General features: G+C 41.3%; 1 protein-coding gene and 1 long non-coding RNA gene across 14 annotated transcripts in view; one reads left to right on the top strand and one right to left on the bottom strand.

Annotated features, from left to right (window-relative positions):
- The window catches only part of GALNT9 (polypeptide N-acetylgalactosaminyltransferase 9), a 903,908-nt gene that overhangs the window by 4,929 nt on the left and 873,251 nt on the right, over positions 1–25,728 (bottom strand). For all 13 annotated transcript variants that reach the window (XM_065568515.1, XM_065568512.1, XM_065568518.1 and 10 more), the window contains 3 exons: positions 18,318–18,503; positions 14,961–15,098; positions 11,977–12,072 (listed from right to left, as the gene is read on the bottom strand). In XM_065568515.1, the coding sequence (XP_065424587.1) occupies positions 11,977–12,072; positions 14,961–15,098; positions 18,318–18,503 (420 nt within the window). The remainder of the gene's footprint in view (positions 1–11,976; positions 12,073–14,960; positions 15,099–18,317; positions 18,504–25,728) is intronic.
- On the top strand, positions 10,581–22,237 carry LOC122173950 (uncharacterized). Its single transcript, XR_006175032.2, has 3 exons — positions 10,581–10,658; positions 20,495–20,575; positions 21,502–22,237. It is a non-coding gene; the product is annotated as an uncharacterized LOC122173950 (long non-coding RNA).

The raw sequence follows: 25,728 nt of genomic DNA, 5'->3' as shown, positions 1-25,728 counted from the left end.
AACTTCTTTTCCTTCCATACAAGGGTAAAATCTGTTGGGTTTTCCAAAGTTCTGCATATGTCACACTTCTAACTCACCGGGAAGGATGAGCAGAGAACGAGACGCAGGTGTGGCTGTGAACTGCAGACATGGCAATATGGTCGGCTTGTGCTATTGTAGTTTTTATGTATCCTCCCCTCCCCCGCACAACTCTAAATCAAAATATTCACTGAAAACCGGTTAATTTGCCCTAGCTAGACAACTAAGTCCAGGGTTGATAATCAGCTACATGATCTATAGCCCAGGGTCAATTTCCCCTGTGGATCAGAGCACTCTGTGGCTTAAATGACAAGAATTTGCCACTGCAAGCCCTATAATAAACAGCTTTTTTGTGATAAAATATTTCATTTCCTTTGGAATCCCTGCAGCCTAGAATTGTGTGTGCTGAACATCACAGGAATGAGCATGTTCTGATGTTATAATATTTATAGGGCAGACCCATCAAATACAGATAACCTGCTAAGTAATAGTACACCTGTACCCCATTATAATGCTACCCGATATAACACGAATTCGGCTATAACGCGGTAAAGCAGCGCTCCGGCGGGGCGGGGCTGCGCGCTCCGGCGGATCAAAGCAAGTTCAATATAAGGCGATTTCACCTATAACGCGGTAAGATTTTTTTGCTTCCGAGGACAGCGTTGTATCGCGGTAGAGGTGTATTTCTGCTTAGGTTTCATATAGGAAATATATATATATATAGGGTGAAAGATACAGCCAGTCTACAGAAGCACCTGCTACCGTGACAGAATGAAGGCTACAGCCAAAGAACAGATCAATGCTCTCCATTATCTCAGTAGATGAAAATGGTCCCATTTGTGCCATTGTTGTAAAGGGCATATCAAGAGTTTAGTCATCAAGGATTCATATTTTCATTTGAGTCACACTGGCCATGAAGACTTCGGTCCACCATGCAAGACCTTAACACAATAATAAGAAGCACCGTTCTTAGCATGCACTCCTGTAAGGATTAGAGTTAAAAACTGATGCCCACAATCAGATGGTTGATAAAATGTAATAGCCCTCCAATTACTCCAAACTTGCATATGGCTAACAGATCCTAAAACACCCCAAGAATTAGTCATCAGTGCTAAAGTACTTTCATATTAAAGTAAGCAGTTTAATACTATAGATCGGAAAAAAGGGGCAAAGACAATGCTTCAACTCCCCTGTGGCCTTCCTTAACAATATAAATAAGATCTGGAGCTTTGATGCCAAATTATTGGAGTGTTATTGGATTTTGTCAGATATTGTAAGTCAGACAGAGAAATCTCTCTGCAGAATCTGAATGGATGCAATAGAAAATGTTAGTTCTTTCTCTGACTAACATTATACTTTCTATCAAGGACAGAGAGGATGCAGAGGGGAGTTTAGCGAGCTAACTTCAACTCTGGTGATCATTCACTGAGGTCACTTTAACTACACCAAGGATGAAATTAGTCCATACTGTCCTACCTGACTGTGTGGGACTCATTTGTTTCTTCTTCATTTGTATTGTGGTGGCATTTTGAGGCCCCAACAGAGATCAGGTCTGATTGTGCTAGGTACTGTACATACATATATTGAAGAAACAGTCCTTGCCATCAAGAGATTATAATCTAAACGAACAAGATAGAATAAAGGTGGGGGAAAGGAAGTACTATTATCCCCATTTTATACTGGGGATCTTAGGCAAAGAGATTACACAGGGAATGAGACCACGTATTGAACACAAACCTCGTGAATTCCAGAGCCTGGCCTTATACTAATATTTTATAGTATGTTTCTTTTTTTTTTAATCACCTAACACACATTCATAAGGCTGTGTTAATTTATTTAGAGAAAAGCTGAAGGCTGAGCTGAAGTCGCGAGATATATACCGCAACTGTTGAATTACAAGTTCTATTCAGAGGGTTCAACCTTTGTGGGATATTCTTCCACTTTGACCCCTGCTGCCCAATCAGAAGAGCATCTATACATTCTCACTGCGGCATGGGCTGTAACATGTTGGGCCAAATTCTTCCCTGATGTAACTCAACTAAAGTCAATGGCATTTAACCCTTTCATTTCTCTCTATAAAAACAAGTATAACAATGTCTCGATGCAGATTATATCCCTGCTCATTTTACATGTGCATCTTCCGTTGTCCAGAATGAAAACAAAAATATGTTTTTGAGACTGGCATGAGGCTGAACCTTAGCCGAGCTTTTCCTTTTTATCAGAGAAGAGCTAAGTGTTCCATAAGTGAAACTGAAGCCAAGTGTTCTATTAAATACCTCAAGATAAAATCCTCTGATTATCTGTTGTACATGTGACACTACAGGATTTTTTCTTTCCACCGTTCAGGAACCAGAGTGGAATGAGAACACCGCCAGAGGTTATTTATCAAAGCAACCATCTCCAGTTTAAAAATAGTAAGCAGTGCTATCTCTGGAAGGTGTCACCCTTCTTACTTTCTGAGAAGGAAAAGCTAGCTTTTAATTCAAGGTTGGTAGCTTAGAGTGTCTGCCCCACCTAATTTTCATTCCACAGAGACAAAATGTGAAGATCTCCACATGCTCAGCTAACTGTTGTAGGAATTACCACACTGACGGTCTTTGGCAGTTTTTGAAATTAAACTTTTTTTTTAAACTTCCAATGTTGTTTTGTCTTCCGGGGCTAATTTTAAAGCAGGCTACCTCATCTGTAAACCTGTACTGTAAACAAGAGAGAAAGTCACCTTGGAGTCTGAAACTTCCAGCCTACCCGTGAGCATAAAGAAATGATGAATAAACATATAGATTTGTACAGAACCAAACCGACATGCAGATGCCAAGAAGACAAGCAATCACGCTTTCATCCATCCACGGTTCCAAACAACTGACCACACCATCCAGTATGCAACTCCAGGACACCAGAGCACTGTCAAGTAAATTGTTAAATATCTGCCCTCAAGCAACAGTTTAAGCGAGGCCTTTCATCTACTCCTTTCCCCTCTGTTTCTGTAGCTACAGTGCTGCAGGAATCCAAATGTTGAGCTCTCCTCTTTCTGCTTGATCTATATGCCAAGAGAGTTCTCATTTCCCCATCGGCAGTGACTCATCTCTGTACCAGTGGGGGCGTGTGTATGCATGGCGGGGGGAGGAAAGGGAGTTGCTGTAGGTTGTTCATCAATACTTTTATGTCCCTGGCTGCCATTTTCCCTCTTATTAAATCCCCTTCCTCTTTCACACACTGTATAATAATCAGGGCCACCTCACAGCATTCGAGATAGACACTGAATTCCTTTGATTCTGTGCCACCACTCGCAGATAGCGGATGCAGGAGTGTATATAAACTCTGCACTCTGCAGCCACTCTGCAATGCTCCCAGCCCAAGTTAGGCAGGAATAGGAGAGCCTGGAAATGATTCTCCTATGAGACAGCATATCTTCCACTGACTGCCTTATCTTCTCGTTCAGAAGCGATTCTATAGTAACGGTTCATTAGACAGCAATGCAAACCGATGAGCATTTGAGCTGGTGGTGCAAGATGGCAAACTTGCAGACCAGTCTTAGCAGTTCAAGATTCCTGTCATGCTTTATTTCTTCCCTAAAAACTCTTAAACCCTATGCCACATTTTGCATGTTCTTCAGCCATCTCTTGTCCAGCAATAACTCACTCTAGTTTAAGTACAGGTGTGTCTGTAAATTTGGTTAAACCAGTGCAAAACCCTGTGTCCACACGATTCACTTGGTTTAAACCTGGCTTTTATGGATTTAGCTTGAGTCAATTCCTTGACAAGTTAAGCTAGTGGTAAGCCAGCGGTAACTGATGTCAAAAGTGTTAAAATGGTGTCACAGGAGTTAAAATCAGTGTAACTAAATCTATTTTAGTTAAACTGGTGCAACTTATGCATGAAGATAAGACCTTACCTAGTGAAAAAAATACACACACTGAGAGAAGTTTTGTAAATGGTGTGGATTAAAGAGTTAAAGGTGGAATGGTTGGGGTGTCTTTGGCTAGTTGTATGGTGAAGGCTATGGTTCTAGGATATGCAACACCAAGAGTCAAAAGGCCAGGTGGTGGAAAAGGAGGATAGAATGAATAATACAATCATAGCTGCTGATTCAGCATGTGCTTAATTTTAAGCATGCAATTCCTCACTGGCTTCAATGAGACTTCTCACATACTTACAGTTAAGCACATGCTCCAGTACCTGGCAGAATCGGAGCCACAAAATCTAACCGATCATGGGATGAGTATTGAGCTGCCTTCACGGCAGTGAGAGGCACAAAGCAGTGGTGATAATCCAGCGGGTGAAAACAAGTGCCAGGTCTAGACGGGATATAGTCTCACATGCAGTAGGAGCACGAAAACAACCCAACTCAATACAATACAGGCATCTTATGTCTAATACATGAGACATAAAATGAAAGGAACTCAAAGCTAAACATGCCAGGCAACTATATTTATCCATGCTGATTACAGAGGGGTTTTAAAAACAATTTAACCAAGCAAAATGCTAGCTGTCAACACCTTTCATACTATCTACTTGAATATCCTTGACGAGGGTTTGCGCAGCTGCGGGTCCTCACACTGAATTAATTTTGTAAATTGTGGTGAGCTGATACAACTTTTCCAGCTGTGTAATCATTAATTAACTTGGCTGCATGTGAGTGACTCCAATCCATGCTTATCTGCAAAATGCTCAACTTAGATAACACAGCACCTCTCCATACAGCTTGGTGTTTCTTAAAGAATGTAAACTAAACTGGAAAAAAAAAAAGGAAATGGATAATAGTATTGGATGATCCGGTAGATTAACTCCTCCACTTTTCTGATTTACTTCCCCTAAATATAATTCTCAGGCACTGGAAAAAGGCACTTTTAAAGAGTGATGGTGCTACCAGAAGAGGTGTGCAAACAGAAGAGGGAGGTAGTGTGATCTGGTAGGGAAGGTGTTGGGCTGGGAGTAAGGAGAACTGGGATTGGTTCCGGGCTCTGCTGGCATGAAGGGCAAATCATTTCACTTTTCTGCGCTTCAATTTCCCCTCCTATCCTATGTCTTGTCTATTCAGATTGCAAGCTTTTTGGAGCAGTGACTGTCTCTTCCTATTGTTTGTACAGTCCTGACCCCTTCTCCCCCAGTGCTACTGTAATATTAACAACAACAACAACAGAGTTTCAACATTTCTCTCAAAATACGACTGCAGTAGGTATTGAGTATCTGAATGCAAGAGGTTTTAGACAGCAAACATCCCCAGCCTGATGTACTGAACAGAACCCTCAGTAGCAAATTTTGCACAGGGCTATGAAACAATTCTTGTCCTACCTCCAGCCCTAAGGGATTTAGGGGAGGGGTTAGTGTTACAGTCCAATGTTAACTGAATCTTTTTATAAAAGTGTGAACGAGGGGTAGGGTAGGGGAGTCTTTAGGTCTCCCTCAGTCTCCAGTTGCATACGAAGCAGAGCTCAGACGCTCTTGCTAAGGACTGGGTGGTGAAAGGGCTTGCAGGGATACTTCCCGAGCCTGCAGATTTGGGGGGCTGCCAGGCTCCCGGCTGGTGAAGGGGGTTTGTGTGTATTCTGGCATATTGACACCTATTAACTAATCAATAAACAAAATACTCCTATGACACAGGTAGGTAAATATCATGATCCCCATTTTACACATCCAACACAGAGATGAAGTGGTTTGATTAAGTAAGAGTTGGTGTCAGAACTAAGATTAACATCATGTGCTTAGTCTATGAGATGACAATACTTCTCCCACTAGGGAGCTGCTCCTCCTTGTGCTCGGGACCACAACAGCTGTTCAGCAGATAAGCCAGCCCAGCTGCAAGCCGCTATCTGGGAGGGCACCTTCAGCAGCATTCCAGTCAGTACTGTCCATCAACCAGCTATGTGGAAACCAAATATCAGTGCCATTTTGGTTCAAAAATATTCAGATCCATGCACCTCCTTCTCCCCGATGCTAATAAATGCCTGGTCCCTGCTTCCTCAGAGCCCTTCCAAACAAACTTCTTGCTCACCTTCCCTCGCTATTGGGCTCCAGGGCTTTTCAGGACTCAACAGATCTTTGCCATGTTGGCTGTCTCTGCAAGATCAAGAATTCTGGGGCTCCCATGCTCACACTCGAGAGAAGCAGTTTATTACCTTCTTTTGACACATCAGTTCTCGTGGGAAAGAACAAGTCTGGTCCATCATACACTGAGTACTATAGCTGTATGATGGAAGTGCTAATTCAGTGGGAAGAATTCCCAACCCTCAGAAGAGAATCCGTATCATCTACTGGGGCAGTGCCATGTGATCCTGAAAGGCAAGGGGGACTTGTTACGTCCCACATGAAATGAACTAAGAGCCTGCTGGAAAGGCCTGGGAGAACCTGGTCTCTGCTAGACATTAACTGAAGCTTAAGACCAGTAGACGTTGGGGAAATGACTACTCTGCTTTTCATGTTGTTGTTCAACCTTAGCAACTTTCTAAATCACAACTGATGCATCCCATCCCCGTTTCTTTCACGAGTGAAGTGTATTGTATCAAATGAGAGAGTCAGGGTGACCCACTTCTAGGTTGAACCTGCAAAATAAATTACAGTCAGAACAATTTACCTCTCTATCTCCATCACTACTAGCACTAGGCAGCATATTAGAGATTGAAAAGAGACCTTCTACGAGGACTTTAAACTGGGACCTTCTGGGTAAAATAAAATTGTGCTAGAGATTGAACTCTTTGTATGAGCCTTGGCAGCCTCTCACTGAAACGGACTCTTCCTGGAAATCTCATTTGCATCTAATTAAGAAACTCTATTTTGTTATCTTCACCAAAGGCTACTCCATCTAAATTTACTCTGAAAGTGTCAGTCAAGTGTCCTGTAATGAGACCACCAAGGGTGGATACTTTGGCAGTGTGAATTGAGCATCTATCCACTTTGCTGTAATAAGCAACGACCTGTCACTGGCTTGCAATTAACCACAATAGGCAATATTTATATTTTGAAAAGCTTGCTATGCTTCCATGGTAATGTACAAGCTAAGATTCCAAGCCAATAATATGTATGGCTGAACGTCAGCTAATTGTTTAGTTGGTGATAAGGTCAGACTTTATTTATGCACGAATGACTGTTCATTAATGCAGGTCTGATTTAGATGGTGCTTCAACAGAAATTAAAATGACATCACAGAAAAAACCAAAGTCCTGGATTTAAATAATATCTATGTTCATTAAAAAAAGTAAAGTAACAGCAATACAAGTATGGGATGAAGAGATTTCATTTTAAAACCTCAAAACATTTGTAAGAAAAAAATTATATACATTGGGCCCGATTCAGGAAATAAACCTTGATTAGAAAAGCACTGAAGCATACAAATTAAAAATAATTTTCATAATAATCTTAATTTAAAACATGTGCTTAAACACCACTTACATCAACTTTAAGCATGCGCTTCACTCCATCCCTATTCAGCAATGCACATAAGCATCCGCTTAAGGTTAAGCTCATGCTTAAGTGCTTTCCTGAATAGGGCCTTACTGGTCTACTCTAAAGCTCAATTAAGTTAATAGGACTATTCGTGTGAGCAAGTGATAACCAACATGTGTAAGGGTTGTACACTCTAACCTGAATTAGCTAAATTTAGTATTTTGCAATGGTCTCTGAGTTATAAGAACAAATTAACAAGGTTCTACTCTTTTCTTTAATTGACATCTTCAGAACATAGATTTAGATAGTAAATTACGTAGTTCTTTGATTACTATAGTGAGAACAAAATGGCTGGATTTTGTTCAATTAAATTCTTATGGTGTAGCCAGACATTTTCATTTAGGATTTAGAGAAAATTTTGTGGTATAATTATTATAGGTCAATATATTTGTGAAAGTATCCCCTATACATTGGAAAAGCATGTGCCTAATATCCCACTCTCTTTGTTTGGCTAATATTGTACTGGGATCAGTGCTGTTCAACATATTAATAAATGATCTGGAAAGAGAGGTAAACATTGAGGTGGCAATGTTGGCAGACAATACAAAATTACTCAAGATAGTTAAGTCCAAAACTGACTGCAAAGAGTTATAAAGGGATCTCACAAAACTGGGTGACTGGGTAACAAAATGGCAGATGAGATTTAATGTTGATAAAGTAATGAATGTTGGAAAACATAATCCCAACTACACATACAAAATGATGGGGTCTAAATTAGCTGTTATTACTCAAGAAAGAGATCTTGGAGTCACTGTGGATAGTTCTTCAAAGACATCTGTTCAATGTGCAGTGACAGTCAAAAAAGCTAACAATGTTAGGAACCATTAGGAAAGGGATAAGACAATAAGACAGAAAATATCACAATGCCACTATATAAATCCATACTACGCCCACACCTTGAATACCGCATGCAATGATGGTTGCCCCATCTCAAAAAAGATATACCAGAATTGGAAAAAGTACAGAGAAGGGCAACAAAAATGATTAGAGGTATAGAACAGGTTCCATATGAGGACAGAGTAAAAAGACTGGAACTGTTCAGCTTGTAAAAGAGATAACTAAAAGGGGATTTGATAAAGGTCTACAAAATCATGAATGCTGTGGAGAAAGTGAATAGGGAAGTGTTATTTACCCCTTCACTTAACACAAGACCAGGGGTCACCCAATGAAATTAATAGGCAACCGTTTAAAACAACCTAAGGAAGTAATCCTACACCACAACACACAGTCAACCTGTGGAATTTGTTGCCAGGGGATGCTGTGAAGGCCAAAAGTATATCTGGGTTCAAAAAAGAATTAGATACATTCATGGAGGATCGGTTCATCAATGGCTATTAGCTAAGATGATCAGGATGCAACCCCATGCTCTGGTGTCCCTAAGCCTCTAACTGCCAGAAGCTGGGACTGGGTAACAGGGGATGTATCACTCGATAATTGCCCTGTTCTGTTCATTCCATCTGAAGTATCTGGCACCAATCACTGTCAGAAGACTGGATACTAGGCTAGATGGACCATTGGTCTGACCCAGTATGGCCGTTCTTATGTTCAAATGTTTATGTACTATTGTGAGATTGTATAGACCTTCTTTAGCAGGAACACACAATTAATACAATCTCTGGAAGGTATGAGGCAGTTCAAAGATCCTTCTGGAACAATGTGTGTGAAGTGGATTTCCTTATGAAATATCCTGAGGTGAGGGAAATGCAAATTCTCCCTCTCCAAACCAACTTTTGGAAGATATGCCTTGGAGAGATATGCGTATACTAGTTCAAACTGGATTCTCCAAAGAGGAGTAAGACAAAGAAAAGACTTTTGGATAAAAAGCCTGAGTTTAGGCTGACTTGGGGCTTTCTTTCTGACCCAGCAAATGGACATGTCCCCTGGTCCATGGAGGACCCCCATCCTTAGGAGAGGATTGGAAGGAGTTAGCTTACTGAGGCCTCATAAGATTATGTGCTTTTTCTGAGCTGAAGTGCTGTTGAACTTGTGACCTCAAGGAAGGCCCTAGGGAAAGGTGTTGAAAGATTGCTGTTGCCAGCACCCACGAGAGAGTGGGGATGAACTCTGGTAAGCTTATTAGCATGCGTGTAGCTTCTTTCATTGTTTTTAATGTTTTTTTCTGTGTTGTGCTTTTTCCTGTAGGAATAAAGTAGGCTTGCCTAGAAAACTCTATGTGGTAACTTATATCTGTAGCAATCATTCAGTTACTAGTCTCTAAGGAGAAAGGAAGCAGGTCTGTTTAGGCAGACTCTCTTTGCTGGGAAATATACAGTGAAGGCAAGGAACTGTGCAGCCTGGAAATACCCTGGTCAGAAGAGAGAGATGTGGGTCTCCATCCAAGAGAGGCAACAGCTGGGGAGCTGGAAGCCTGGGAGTAGGTGCCCTTGCTGAACCACTGAGGGGAGCTAGAGGTGCAGTGGCCCTGACCTGTGATGTTACAGGTATAGTGTAAAGTACAACATAGTATGAAGTCTAGGCTAGCCTAAAAAAAAAAAAAACATTTTAAAGGACTCTCTGGGTCTCATCACTCCCTAGATAGTTATGCTATGGATCTTTGCAATTCCAACATGATCTGTTTTTGATGATACACCAAACGCCCAATGACCATTGAGGTTTATATCTATGGCACACACATACCACCAAACCCAGTTAGGGTTGCCACTAGATCTGGGAGAAGAATGGGGAAAAATATTTTGAACATATTTTCATCAAAGAAGGTCACGGCATTGCAAACATTTGTGACTTATTCACCCAGCTTCTAATGAAAAGACATTACCCAAAATTATTCCATTCAAAAATATGATCTAGTGGTGAAGTCACTTACCTGAGACTCAGGATAGCTGGGTTCAATTCCCAGCTCCGCCACAGACTCACTGTGCGACCTCTGAAAAGCCATTTAATCTCTCTGTGCCTCAGTTCCCCATGGGGATACTACTACTTCCTTTGTCTACCTTGGCTATTTGCATTGTAAACTATTCTAGGCCTGGATATAGCCCACTATACGTTTTTACAGCTAGCACAATGAAGTTCTGACTGGGGCCTCTAGGCATTATTGTAATGCAAATAATTAACAAACCACCACTGCCACAATAATTGACTAAACTATTTAACTGGCTTGGACAGTTACCTTCATGATCCTTTTGAAGGACATATTCACACCAATGAGCGATACCGAGTTGGCACAGGCTGATATTGTACAGGTATGGAGGGAAAAAGCGCTGGGTTGCGATCCTGCTAGAATACTAGAGTACCACCTGACAGGTGACAGGGGTAGCTGAATTATACCCACCCAGGGGGAAAGCTTTGGAACTCATCCTGCAATGTTAATGCAGGCAAAATTCCTAGGGCTGTATTGTTTAATCAGGCTCTGGCTTTCATAGCAGAAGGAATGACAATTCTGTAAAGTGAAAAATAGTTTTCAGCCGTGAAAAGAGCTTTCTGACTAAAGCTTGTTTCTTTGTGAAACTTGTTGGCATAGGAATAGCTGAAATGTTTTGACTGCTCATAAAAATGGCAAAACCATACATTCCATTAGCTTTACTTTATGTATGAAACGTGTCACACAGTTTGATTGCCTTCTTCTCCAGGGGGAAAAAACCCATTTTAACTATCAACTGGGATTTTTGTGTGTAGGTGTGACATTTATTTACTGCTCATTGCTAATCAAACCAAGGACCCAATCCTGCAAGCATGTGCATGCTTAATTTAATCACTTGGGGCCTGATTCAAAGTCCACTGAAGTCAACTGAAAGTTTCCCATTGACTTCAGTGGGCGTCGGATCAGCCCCCTGAGCGATCTTATTCAATGGGACTAATCATGCGCATAAAGTTAAACACATGCATAAGCACTTGCAAGATTCAGGTCCAAATGAAACTTTTTGGTAGCAACTACTTTATAGATGCAAGCTCCCCCTGCTATATACAAAGAGGCACCCGTTTAACTAAAGGTAGGTTTTAAAAATGATTGAGTTGAGCTGGTGCGAAGAGCTGGGTGGAAAATCTTATTATGGTTTAAACCAAGCTTATTTTGATGTCGTTTAAATCAATTACAAGCAGGTTTAAGCTAGTCTGAAATAAGATACACAAACCAAAATAAGACTGTCCACACAGGGGCTTATATCAGTTTCACTAAACATGTGATGTATGTGCGGACAAGGCCTCAAAACTGTGTGGACAGTCTTAAACAAATTTAAAACTGGCTTACATCAGTTTAGCTTGTCTAATGCAAGGATTTGCTCCAATTACTCTAAGGAATTGCTCCAAGTCAGTTTTTAAACCACTTTTAATTAACCCAATGCATGTTCTGGGTATAGACGTGGCTTTGCTCTTTCAGCTTTCATTTGATCAATGCTGCCCCAGAAAAAAAATCCTCAGTTACTCAAAGGATAAACTAGTAGGCACCAAAAGCCCAAATTTTGCCAAAATCCATCAAATCACTTTTTGTTTCCTTTAAAGTTTCTTTGTTTAGGTCTGAAGCTTTCCACCATTTAACGGTAACAAGAATTTTGGTCAGTTTACCTGGGAGGACATTCCATGGCATGGGTAGAGGATGGCTTTGTCATCATCTTCTGCTCCCTGGTCTAAACAGTAGCCGCTAGCTTTGCTGTTACGTACCTACAATGAGAGCAGAAAAACCAATTGCTTTAGGCACCGCTATCCATAATACAAGCCCAGTTGATTGAAACTTTGTCGCTTTACAATTATCAAAGCAAAGAGGATATGAAGACGTTCAGCATTTCTTTGAGGAAGGAAAACACTCTCATTCACCAGCAGTGACACTCCATTAATCCTTTCCTAGGACACTCGTAGAGACTTTGACAGTGAATTTCCTATATGAATAAACACAGCTGCATTATCAAAATGTGCTACAAACTTGTCAAACTATTAACTTGGACCAGATCTGTATTTTCAAGTAATTGCACAAAGATCATAAACCACTAAAATTCACTGTAAAAGCCACAGGCCAAATCTTGCTCCAAGTTATGCTTGTGTAAATCTAGATTAATTATGCTGATTTCAGTAGATTTACACTGGAGTAAATAAAGGGAGAATTTAGTTCTCTATGCTGAAAACACGACTAATTACACCGGGGTGTTTCTGATAGTAGAGCACTTTATATGTTATTGCAGGGTGTATATAAAGCGAAAGTATATATAATGAACCTTAGTTGAAGTAGGAACATATATAGTATGGGAGTAATGTATTGTGTTTGGTGTATTGTCATGAGACAACACAATAATAATAAATAGTACTGGGAGAATTTCTAAAGGTTCAAAGGTTAGGTGCAGGTCATCAACTAAACCAGAAGTTCAGATACTCTCCCAGACCATATGGGCTTTATCAGTTTGAAAAATCAGGGTGAAAATATGGTGGATTTCAGGTGTTTCTTCCTTCCTAGTCAGGCTAGAAATATCACACAAGCAGATTCTCTTATATTTTGGAATTGCCTGGAACCAGGGCGTGCAGATGAACATGAATATGTGACAAACACCTATTCTGATTTTACAAAGGAGTCACTTAACTGAACATCTTGAAACCATCAACAGGTCAGGTTTAGTTCAGAGGGTGAGCAAATTTTCAGGCATCCAGATGTTATACAAATGACTGTGTAATTACTGCACAGGTATAATAAAACATCACACATAAAATACCAGAAACTCAATAAATACTGATTACTACATATACTATATGAAACATAACAGGCAATTTGGTGAGGGAATTAAGATATACCAACGGTTAAGCTTCAGTAGGATTATTTTACGACTAAGGTACTACACGGGCTAAAGAAGATGGACAGCTTTATGACTGGGCCTTAAAGACTGTGAATTGTGTCAATAAGAAATATATTTTTACTGTTGTGTCCATCTACTCAATACATTTATTTTCCCTAAACTCACTAGAGTCCAGAGACTACAGTGACCTCTCTTTCTCTAAGAAAATAACCAGAAGGGAAGATTTTTAATAACAAGTCATCCTTAGTGTCACCTACAGTACATTTCAACACAGACACAAGACTCCAGAGGAACTATGCCAATTTACATCTGCTAAATATCTGGCTTTGACTCTTTATCTCGATACATTTTAATAACTAAGATACTTGACCATCAAGCTTCCTGTTTAACTCAAGAACCTTCTATCTGATCACTCAATGGAAACAGACTTCTTTATAGTGAATGACTTGCTGAAAACCTGGTGTAATAGGCATCACTTGATAGTGCCAATGCACTTCCCAGTTAACAACCTTCTTGGACCTGACGGTTACTAATAGCTTAGGTTGAGTTTACTAAATGTCTTTTCTCATTTAGTGCCAGGGACTGTTATATTAAGATGCAAAGTGATATTACTCAATAAAACGTGCACTTTGCATCAATATCTAAAGTGAATGACCTATTTATATATGAGCTCAATCAAATGGCACAGGAAAGAAGAATGACCATATGAAAACTCATTGCCTTAGGATTTGAATTTACCTTCAGTAGGCAATTTCAGATATTTTTTTTACAAATTGCATGACAATGAAGTTATTAGAACTTTGCATAATTTCAAGGCATATCAGTCATATCAGTCTTTTTTTAAATAGGAGATTATGCTATTATCTATTTATATATTTATTAAAACAAACAACAACAAAAGCCGTACAGGTGAGTCAGAGCCACAGATGCACATCCAAGCTTTCCTGATTATCAAGGAGTTTTGGATCTTGGTTTTTGGATTGGCCACTGTAAATCAATGAAGTCATCCACAAAGTATGCGCATGGATCAAAGCCTCTCTAAAATTCTGATGTGTCTGGAGCCAGGAGTTTTGTTTGGGCTGATCTTTAAATATATCTTTCTATAAAAATTAGGTTAGATTTTGCAAGTTCTTATTCAGCACTGGTCTGTGGGTGAAAGTGGGAAGAGGAAGAAAAGCAGAAGCTAATTGCAAACCAACAGTGACGTTTTTATCTACTTTGAGTCTCATGTGTTGAGCAAAAGACACACCCAGCTGTAGCGTCCACTCATGCTCTCACAAGGGTCTCAGTTTTCCTCCAGCCAGCAGGATTTTGAAAACTCAATGGGCAAAGTCAATGTATTCCATTGCAAGATGTTAGTGTGGTCCAAAGAGAGACCCCTTTCTTAGAGGATACAGTGCCCACGCCACCCCTACTTGCTCCAATTAACTTAGATTAACTGGCTCAATTGCTTTGATTGCAGACTTTTTGTTTTTGTTGTTTATGATGGGCCCATTTGGGACAAATTGCCTTGGATTTACATTATCGAGGTATACCAAAAGAAAAACCAGGAAGGTGCGTCTCATTGTTCATGACAGTGATTTAATCCAATGGGAAGGGTAACATTGCTTATAGCCTACACTTTATAGATTGGATTAAAGAGGTATGGGAAAGTTTGTGTTCCCGCTGTCAAGGCGATTTTAAATTGTACTGTGTCATCTGATGCCCACAAACTAAGATGAAAGGAAAGCTCTAATGCAGTTATGATGTATTTTCAAAGTCATACAGCACCTCTCCATAAGTGATTGTATTGTTGTAAACCCTCATTTCAGGATAGACGTTTTCCAGGTACCACTTAAAACTCCGGCACTGCAGTCGCTGTCGTAGAGCTATTCTTTCTGAAACATCTCCGAAGTCAACTCCTGGGTTCTGCAAAGCAGGAATAGAGCAGAGAAATCCCATCATATCGACTTGACAGTTGTTTTCTTTACTTGAAACCAACCTGGAGTTTAGTTTGTTTGCAAGCTACATTTCCCCCTTTCCTTTGTAAGTAGCTACTTATTGTACAGCTGACCGGGACAACAGACAATAAATAGTAATGGAAAAAGAAGAAAAATGAACAAAATAACCAACAAAAAACAAAGTAAAAACAACATTTAAAAAACTGAGATTATTGGCACATAGAGCTGTGCTAAAGGTTTGCAATGAAACTTTAATGTAATTGACCTGGTTACAGATTTTGTTACAAACTCAGGGCCTAATTCTGATTTAAGGGTACGTCTACATTGCAGCTGGGAGTGTGAAATGCAGCTTGTGTAGATGTACCCATGCTAACTTGCTGAAAATAGCAATGAGGGTGTGGCAGTCTATGCCACCGCATCCTCACTGCTATATTAAAGCTAACCTGGGTACATCTACATGAGCTGCAAATCACACCCCTGGTTGCTGTGCAGACACACCCTATGGGTACGTCTTCACTGCAATGTAAGCCCAGGGTTAGTAGAACTTGAGTTAGCAGACCCTGGGTTTGTTAAGCTAGGGTTTAAGCATCTACACTCATCTGTAACCACAGGTTAGGAATTGCAGAATCCTGGGTCCCAACCTGTGGCTCCAGCATCTACATTGCAATATGCAGGCCTGAGTCCAACCACCGTCCCAAAACGTGGCCGCTCTAGCCCTTTGTTCGTGTTGCAGTGTGGGAAAACTTGACTGTCTGCCCAAGCTGACTGTCCAGAGGACAAAGAAAGTCAGCTCGTGGGATTGTGGAATACTTTGTGGTGGACTCCCAGAGCATGAGTCCTGTGGGGCTGCAGCCACACTGTAAAGCAACAGGGCTTGAACCCCGAGTCCCAGTTTGACTCAGGCTCGGACCCTCCACCCCCCTGGTATTCTGGGACCCTGGTTCCAAGCCCTAGGTTCGTGCAATTTGTGTATAGAAGGAAGGAGTGTTAGGCTTGAGCTTGAGTTCAAATCCTGGGTTTACACTGCAATGTAGACATACCCTAAAACAGTGGTTCTCAACCTGCGGCCCGCAGGCTGCTTGCGGCCCAATCAGCACACAGCTGCGGCCCATGTGACATCCTCAGGGTCATACAGGTAGTATTGGATGCAGCCCACAATGGTAAATATGTTGAGAACCACTGCCCTAAATTATACCAGTTTTACACTGGTATAAGTCCAGTAACTGATTTCTACAGAGTTAAATCAGTGGGATGGAATTAGGAATAAGCCCCCCCAAAACTCAGATCAGGCCTGATAAAAGATTCATTACATGTTCTGTACATGGCATCCATTCAAAGGAATGTGAAGACGAATCGTGTATTATTTCTGGCTACACTGAAGGAGAGTATCTTTCATATGAAGTTGATATTGCACATCATTCAGCGTGAAGAAGGTTAATTGCTAGACATAGGATCACTAAAGTTGGTAGGGAAAGGATTACAAAGAAAGGGTATAACCAAATCTTTGGTGCATTGACATACTGTTTTCTTGACTCGTTAAAGAAGTTTGCCGGTTCATAGGAGCATTGTTTTGCTTTTGTGTATCAATCAACCATCCTCCAGCCAGAATGCAAGCCATTCATAGACTCTCAGTGGCTTGAAACAGCAATCAAGTACAGAAAGGATGGTGTGAATTACAATGGGATGCTGTAGGCTGATAGTAGCATTGCTAACGCCTACCCTATCTATTTCACTGGCAAAGAGCACTCACTATTCTACAGTTAGGTGACCCATCATCTCATTCACTATGTCAGTTCAATTGAAAGCGAAGCTTAGTATGACAAGCAGACATGCTTTGCAGCTCCCTGTACCGTTGTGTCTGTTCTATGTAAGCTATGGTCATATAGTGTATAGATTATTGGCTGGTGGTGTTGGTACAACACACTCAATGCTTAATATGGAGATGAATAGGGTAGATGGTTCTTGTTGATTGAGCAGGGAGGTTTTTACTCCTCTAACACCCAGATGATCTAATCCTATAGCTAATGAGAGCACAGTACGTTTTATTTCTCAGTTTAATGCCCCAGTGCAATGGAGCTCTGAAACAGCAGCATCCTAACTTTTTTTCAAGAACTAATGGGGTTATTTTTACGATCCATATTTTATCAATCATTTTCTTTTATGGAAAGTAAGTTTTAATGTACCATGCTTCTTGCTGGTTTTATGTCTTCCAATATAGATGTGTCTGTTTTTTTCAAAGCACTGCTTTATGTTTTCAGTGCAGAAAACAGCATCAGAAGGTAATCCCTGAGAAATTTAAGAAAATCATATTTTGGCATAAATGTTTATTTAAATGTCTTTTTTATTTTTTACTCTCGGCATTCATTTGTGGAAACCATCAAGCAAACAAATTTGGCAGTTTCTTTTTTCTCTTCCCGTCAGAAATCTAAGAGCCCTTTCAAAGGGATGCAAACCTGGCCACAGTGGGTTTAAAGGAAAATGTTTATTGATGCACATTTTTACGTCATTCCCACACCAAGATCAGGACCCTGTTGTGCTAGGTGTAGGGTGACCATATGTCCCGATTTTGGGGGATTTTTCTTATATAGGCACCTAATACCCTCCACCCTCTTCCCAATTTTTTACACTCGCTATCTGGTCTCCCTAGCTAGGTGCTACATATACACATAGCAAGAGATAGAACGTGTCTACACTGTGACCAAACACCAAACTACAAAGCTGGACCGTTTGGGCCTGATTCTCCTATCCATTATACAGGTTTTATGCTGGTGAGCTCCACTGAATCACCCCAGCATAAACTGGTGTAAACGGAGTGGAGAATCAGGCTCAGCGTGTTTATTTGTATCACGCACCATGACATTTCTTTGTAGACATTTCAGGGTGCATATCTGTGTAATATTTGAGTATCTCAACGATGAATGACCTCATAAATGAATGACTTCCTCCCAGGAATCAAATAAGCCCAGTTCAAAGGTGGGTCACTGCTCATCAGTGTGCAACTGAACTTATTCTGGGGAAACAAATTAAGATGGCTGAGTTCTTTGTTTTGAATATTTGCTGCTATGAAAGTGCTCTTCCTCCCACCCTCGGTTAGTAGTATCACCCAGTACAGACAGAGGTCATTTAGATCAGATATCCATAATTCTCTGCCTCCATTTACTCAGGTTATAGCGTGTTTTCCACTTACTGTCATTGGTATGTTCCATGCCATGTAAACATGTGACTTGAAGTCATCCATCCAGACCTCAGCAGCCCGCAGGGCATTGCGCTTTGCATAGTAATCGATGTCATTGTTGTAAGGTTTCTTTGTGCGTTCAATGTGGGCAACTCTCGAGCAAGGTAACACTTCCATGCTTCCCCCGCACTGCCAGACCTGTGAGAGAGTTGGAGGATAAAACAAACCATGAAACAAGAACTTTTCCCTGGAAAACAGGCTGATATGACTATCTATGGTAAGATATTGTACAGCGGGTGATACGTCAGCCTCTGATGACTTGAGATAGAGTCACTGCTCTTTGAGCCCTTAGGCAAAGGAGCAATTGCATGAGAAACCCTAACCCCGGGATGTTAGGGACTGGATTTAGGTGGTGTAAACTGACACAAGTCCACTGAAGGTAGCTGAGGATCTAACTGTGGCTGTCATATTCCATTTCCTGGGCTGTGTGCTTGTGTACACTGGGGCTTAAATCCCTGCACCCATTTCCATATAAACTAATTCACTGCTAATAGCTCAGGTATGCCCATGTCTGAAAGAAGCCACGTGATGCCTGTGCAGTGGGCATGGAACGTATCAGATGGGGCATTCAGCACTGGAGATTGCCCCTCAGTTAGGAAAGGAATTATGTGCATGAGAAATGTAAACAGAAAACAAGTGGCACACCACATTTAACTTCCCACTGTACAGAACACATGTTTGATTTTGAAAGTCAGGATGGTCTTCCTTTTTAAAATTTGCCCGAGAACAATCCTGCCCAACCCCCTGGGTACGTAAGGCTACCATGGCCACATGGTCCCTTTTAGGTTCTAGCTTGAGCAGAGCTAGCCCGTGTATGTCTGCCTGTGCCAGGAATTACATCACCCAGCTGCTGTATAGACATACCCTTGGACTACAAGCCTGCACACGGGAGTGAGAGTGAGACCTGCTCCTACACCACTTTTTGGACTGCATAGACTTTAGGATTCATTGTGTAAGTGAGCAGGTGCTCTAGGAGCACGTGGGCAAGAGAACTGGGGAATGGACAGAGCATTGACTCAACTCCCTGGACAGTGCAATACACATAGTGTCATAATCTGCTGCTAGTATAAGCCAGCGGTAAATTCCCTCTGTCCCTTGACCAAGCCAGGGGGGAGCAGAGAGGGAGCTGTGTCAGAGGTGTCTCTCTAGTCACAATGCCTCCTAGCATTACCCCAGCGCTGCTGCAGTTTATACAGCTCAACGTGCACCTGAAGTCTCAGTCCAGCCCTAAGGAAACAAAAGAGATCTTAAAATATACGCAAGAGTCCATAGCTTTCATATCGCTGAGAATAACAGCTCCTTTTCCACACAAGTTGGACTCCATGAAAAGACAAGGGATTTGGACCCGACACATATTCAGAAAGACAACAAATTACTTGGAGAATGGCAGATAAAATCCTGTTCCTTGACGCTGCTTTTTTTTTTTTAAATACTTTGTTAGTTAATATTTATTTATTTATTTATTGCCCTCCTGGTTGTTGACTAGTAAATCACTGGCCACAGAAATCTGCATTTGATAAATGAAACACACTGAAACACACTGCTCATAAATTTGGACTGATATATGCTTAGAACTTCCACTGTGAAAGGAAAGTGCACCCCCCGTCCCTCCAAAAAAGGGAAAATGTGCAATACTCTTCAGTGTATTGTTATTTGTCCTACCCGGCTTGGAATTCAGCCATGTAATATATTGTACATTTTTCTCTCTCTTGTTATGGTTAATGACCTTGTAATTTTTATTTATATATTTTGATACCAAGGGTAAATACATTATCTGAGTGGCAGATTTATTTCCCTCTAACAGTGCTGCTTAGGCAAAATGAAAAACTAAAAGGTGCTAAAGCACAGCATTAAGAGAAATCGTTTAGCTCATCTATAAATTCAACAAAAGTAGTTATTTCCTGGTGATGAATTCTCCCCAGATGAAATCCACAGGGGACCTGGACACCTCGCTTTGAAGAAAACAGCACCAGAAAAATATTGCCTCAGGGTACAGAATGCTTGCCTTGTCAAATATGCTGTGTGTTGCTTACAAGACAGTGCAAATTTGCACGATTAACCCATCTGCAAGCACTCAGATTGCTTTACATCTCATTCCTGTCTCCCCTCTTCTGCCATCCTCTAAACAGGAACGAGATATCTGTGAAAGATGAGGCACAAGAATCCTTTGTGAGCTCTGATCAACGATGCCAGGAAGTGGAACATTTCAGGTATGAAACAGACAAGATAGTTCTGAAATACTGCCACTCAGACTCTCTGGTCAATTCTCTATGGAGGGGTACATCCCTTAAAATGTCCTAGGGTACGAGGAATATCCCATATTCATTCCCACATCTTATAAGACTTAGCACTTACACAGCAGTTCTCACACAGAGCTCTCAAAGTGCCTTATTCAGGTGAGTAAGCATCAATATCCTCATTTCACAGATGGGGAACCAGAGATGCAGAGAGTTTAAGGTCCACACTTTCCAGACTGGTCACTAATTCTGGATACTTCCATTTTTGGGTGCCCATTTTAAACACACGTAGGACCTGGTTTTCATAGATGATGAGAACCCACAATACCAAGTGCTGTTTCTAGCACCAGGAGCCTACGTATGCTCTTTGCTCGTTTAATGGGAAATGCCAAAGGGAGTATCTTCTTCCAGACTACTGAACACAAGACCCAACCTGGCTCTTTTTTCCCCTAATGTGATTTAACATGGCCCAGATGTGGCACAATGCTCTTTGCTGTTAAAAAAAAGAAAAGACAGACAAAAACAACAGGAAAGTATTCTGAAATGAGCCACCCTGGTTCACACATTGAGAGTTGCCCAGCTGTAGCACTGGAACAAGTAGGGTGACCAGACAGCAAGTGTGAAAAATCGTGACAGGGGGTGGGGGGTAATAGGATCCTATATAAGAAAAAGACCCCAAAATCGGGACTGTCCCTATAAAATCAGGACATCTGGTCACCCTAGGAACAAGCAGGACAGGGAAGGTACAAGAGAGATGGGAACAAACTAAGGCATTTAGCCAACCATTTGTTCTTGAAACAATGCCTCGGATTGCCCCATACGTGAGAAACAGCTGTGTCTTTTATTCTGTTCTATAGAAGTTCTTGTACTGGGCTCATCATTGTCATATCTACCAGCAGGGGAACCTCAGACTTTCCAGGTTGTTCTGTGAAGATGAGAGTGAGAGTGTTGTTATTCCACTGGAGGAGAGACAAGAGGCTCGGCCTTCTCAAGTCTGCCTGTCTCCAGAGATCTGCCGGAGGACAGGGCCCACCAGACTAGTTCTGGAACTCTTGCCTCATCTGTCCGGCAGCGTGTCTCCATCGTCAGTCACCCTCCCCACCCCCCGTACTCGGTGGCCTATAATAAATAAGTCCAGGAGGACACAGGCTGCATTTGGGCCCCGGTGAGCATCACCTGGTGTCATGTTTTAAGACTTTTTCAAGTAATTCCAAGAGGCACTCAATTTATTTCCTAAGTGCAGTTGATTTCCAGTTTGAATACTGATCTTTAGGTAGCCATAAACAAAACTGATCAAATTTTCTATTTGCAACATAAACAGACATATTAAATATTAAGAAGAACAACTACTCACATCAGTGCCAAATTAATGTCTGAGTGATACTGTTTGTGCTTTATGCTGAAAAACTTAATGGTGCTAATGATAAACTATACCTGTACATCTGAGATAGGCTGGTATATAGGAAAATATTTGCTGTACACTCCCTGTAGTTAATTAACCCGGACATCATATGGCAGATACCAAAGAGATTTCAGCATTCAGACTTTGTTTCCATTTACTAAACAAAACTCAAGCAATGTTGTGATTTCCTTGATCCTTAATTTGTTTCTATGCATCAATTAAATTCTATGTAATCAAAATAAAGTACACAATGGGCAGCTTGGAAGGGATATAAACCCTCGTGCTTCATGGCATAAGGCAAACTTTAACTCTTGAAGGTTAAGAAGGAACTTGCCCTTAGGACAGATTTTGCTATAATTGCTTGTTGCACCTTCCTCTGAAGCAGCTGGTAGTAGCTAGAGTTGGCCAAAAAAGGTCAATTATTATTTATTATTATTATTATTATTTATTATTATTTTCAGGACATCTCAAACACATTTCTTTTATTTTTCAAAATTTCCAGAGAAAATTCTTAAAATGTTTCAATCAAAAAAATGAAACCACAAAATGTTTGGTTTTCAAAAACCCTTTTTGATTTAAAAAATTGGTTTTAGCCAAAACTTTTGACCAAAACCAAAATATTTTTGTTTTCTGTTTCTCACTGAAACACTGGAAAATGCTGACCAAACCAAAAAACTGTCCATTTTGGTTCAAAAGCCATTGTTTGTCAAAGAAAAAAAAAAAAGCTTGAAAAAAAAATGTGACCAAATCTGCTATTGGCCAGTGCTGGAGACAGGACGCTGAGCTAGATGGTTGTCCAATCCTGTATTCCTATAGTGGCTAGAAAGAGGACAATGTCTAGATGCTTTCAAACACTGCAGCTCAGAGCTATTTCCAATACTGCCATGCCCTGCTGGGTGAGTGTTAATGTTCAAAAACATCCCGGGACTTAGAACGCAACTAAATAATTTGCAACCAGGGTGGTCCCAATTTTGAAGAAACGTTTACAAAATTACAAGATTGCTCCACAGGGGCCTAATTCTCTTTAAATTGAAATGTGTCCTATGTTATTGTCAGCCATTCAGCCCTTGGAGACCCACTTTCTGAAAATATTTGTCCATTGAGTAGTGTGTGAAATGACTGGTTTTACCTCAGAAAACTAGAGTGGATTCCAAATGCTTTTTGACCACTCTTATGTGTGTGTTTAAAAGCACTGAGGGAAGGAGTTCACCTGCATTTCAAAAGCAGCTGAGGTTGGAGATTATTCCTACACCCATGCGCCAACAAGTATGGTTTTGTACTGCCAACATGGCTATCCAGGAGTCATCAGTTTGGCAGGCGTGGTTATAGTAGAAGAAGAAAAGTCAGTCTGCCCTTGGAAGTGTGTTTGCCACTTCTACTACCTTTCTGCCAGGCCCAGCAGGTCTCAAACCCAGATTCGCAGAGCTGACAGGCAGCAAACACCTCCACACTGCTGTAACCAGCTCATGTTCCACTACCCCTGTCCCACTGTGGACACAGACCACAGGAAGTCCCACTTCAAGGAGTCTGACAGGCAGCAGCCTCATTAGCTCCCTAGTCTATATAAACCTCAGGGGCATTTGAGGACATGTCCAGGCAACAGTGTAGTCTCCTGCCACGACCATTCCTGATTTCTGCTCTTGAACTGGGTTTTGACCGTGGTTTAATTTGGACCTTGCCTCCTAACCCAGATCCTGAAACCTGACTCAGACTCTGAGCCCTGGTATTGTCCCCAGCCTGGAACTTGACTATGAACTTCTCCACTATTCTTGGCCTCATGTTTGACCCTGTTCTGACCCTCAGTCCTGGCTGCCCTTGCCAGGACTCTGACACTTCCCTACGAGTTGTAACTGCACAGCCAGGGATATAGTTGGCAGTATGAAAACCCAGTCTAGAAAGAAAGACTATAATAATAAAAAATAGAAATCTGTATCCTATCCTGCTTTGAAGTTCTGCAGCTCAGATGTGTCACAGTTCAGGAAGAAATAAAAAGCAACCCCCTCCATTACTAAAACCTTTCACTCAGGTTTTAGTAATGTTCAACTTTACTAAAGCAGGTGTTCAACTTTGTGATGGATTTGCTTCCAAGTAATCACCCTTCACTGAGGATTTACGTTGCCTCTACAGAAGCACACACATTTATTGGAAGCTGAGGCACAAATTTATTAAAACAAAGCTCCAACTGTTTTTGTTTTGCCCAACCCATCAGGCTGAAAGTTTAAGGTTTCTCCAAGCACGTCTCACCTAGGACCAAGCGGGGGGATTCCTTTAAAAACAGAGGATTTAATTACACGCTGGTACTGCTGATTCTGCTGCTAGCAGCGGTCAATGTACTAAAGAAAGCACCCAATAGGCATTTGGGACACTGTAGTACGGAAACCTCGGCGTGTGGGCCACACATTCAGTTGCATTTATTCAGATGATTTATGCCAGATTTACACTAGGGTCAAATATCAGTATGCCGTACTGGGACTAATTAACCTCGGCATCATATTGTGGATGCCAAAGAGACTTCGGCATGAAACAAGGTCAGGCCTTTTATGCATAATAATTTCCAACCTGCTTTAACACTAGTTTAACAAACACTAATTTAACTTTTCAACCGTCCTCCCATTCGCTGAATTCCCCTCCCAGTGAGCATGGGAGTTTCACATGAGCCCAGAAGAATGGATTTGATTTTCCATCTGATCTTTGTAGATATTAAAGATTCCTTGGTACTTTTTGTAAATCCTGATGTCGTTAGCTAGAATTTTCCTTACACTCCATGGCTGCATCGTACCGTGCTTCTTATATACAGCTCCATCATAAAGAAGAGGGTGATATTAGTATAGAAAATCCCAAGCAGTCACGTCAGCAAGCAGTGATGCTAGCAGTGCCTGGACAGGAACAGACGTTCTATTCTGTCCCTTTCAGAATGCTGACCTAGATGTTTTCCTGGTGGACTGCACACCAGTTTCATAGGCCTATGGATCCACCATCTTGTGATTTCAGCCCATCAGCCCCAGGCTATTTACACGCATTGCCCTCCTGACCACACCCCTCTTAATTCCTAGTGAAAGCAGGTTTCTTTATCTCCCAGGGAGACTCAGACAAACTAAAACAGACCGAATATAAGATCATCCGAGACTTGCCGTTTCCCATTCATTTCAACTGACGGCTGTTACAAGTCTACGTTCTGCCATGAGATGTGCCTGCTTGAGATAGTACAATTATGAGCCCTTCCAGGCTCACGGCTAGGAGCTATTTCCAGCTTCTCCTGTGCCAGGGGATCCAGCGCACTGGAGGGGATTGCTTTTTAAAAGGGACAATGATTGTCCCAGTCACTATTTCTTTCATGCAGTAGGTAAGAGGCTGGAGGAAGCCAGCTTTGCATTGCACACCCCGCAGCAGGTTCCTTCGTCTCAGTCTCACCGTATTGATGATGACAATACTACTTTGCACTTCTATAGCTAGATCAGCACCTCTGAAAATAGGTATTTAAGCCATAACCTGCTAGACTTGGACTCCTTGATATTTAATTCAAATGGTTCTGAACTCCACCTAAACAATGCATACCACATTGTAGACAATAATGTAGGGAGCCTTTCGCTGAATACCAGACTCTCACTTTTCTACATGGCACATGAAACCAACAGATCAGATAGGGGAGTTTTTAGTAGGGCTCAGACATCACACGTTTCATGATATCCCAGCATGGGAATTCTTAAAAGCCAGTGATCTGAGT

This window comes from Chrysemys picta, chromosome 15, assembly GCF_011386835.1.
Source record: "Chrysemys picta bellii isolate R12L10 chromosome 15, ASM1138683v2, whole genome shotgun sequence".
Lineage (NCBI taxonomy): Eukaryota > Metazoa > Chordata > Testudines > Emydidae > Chrysemys > Chrysemys picta.
This window is presented reverse-complemented; position numbering and strand designations above follow the sequence as displayed.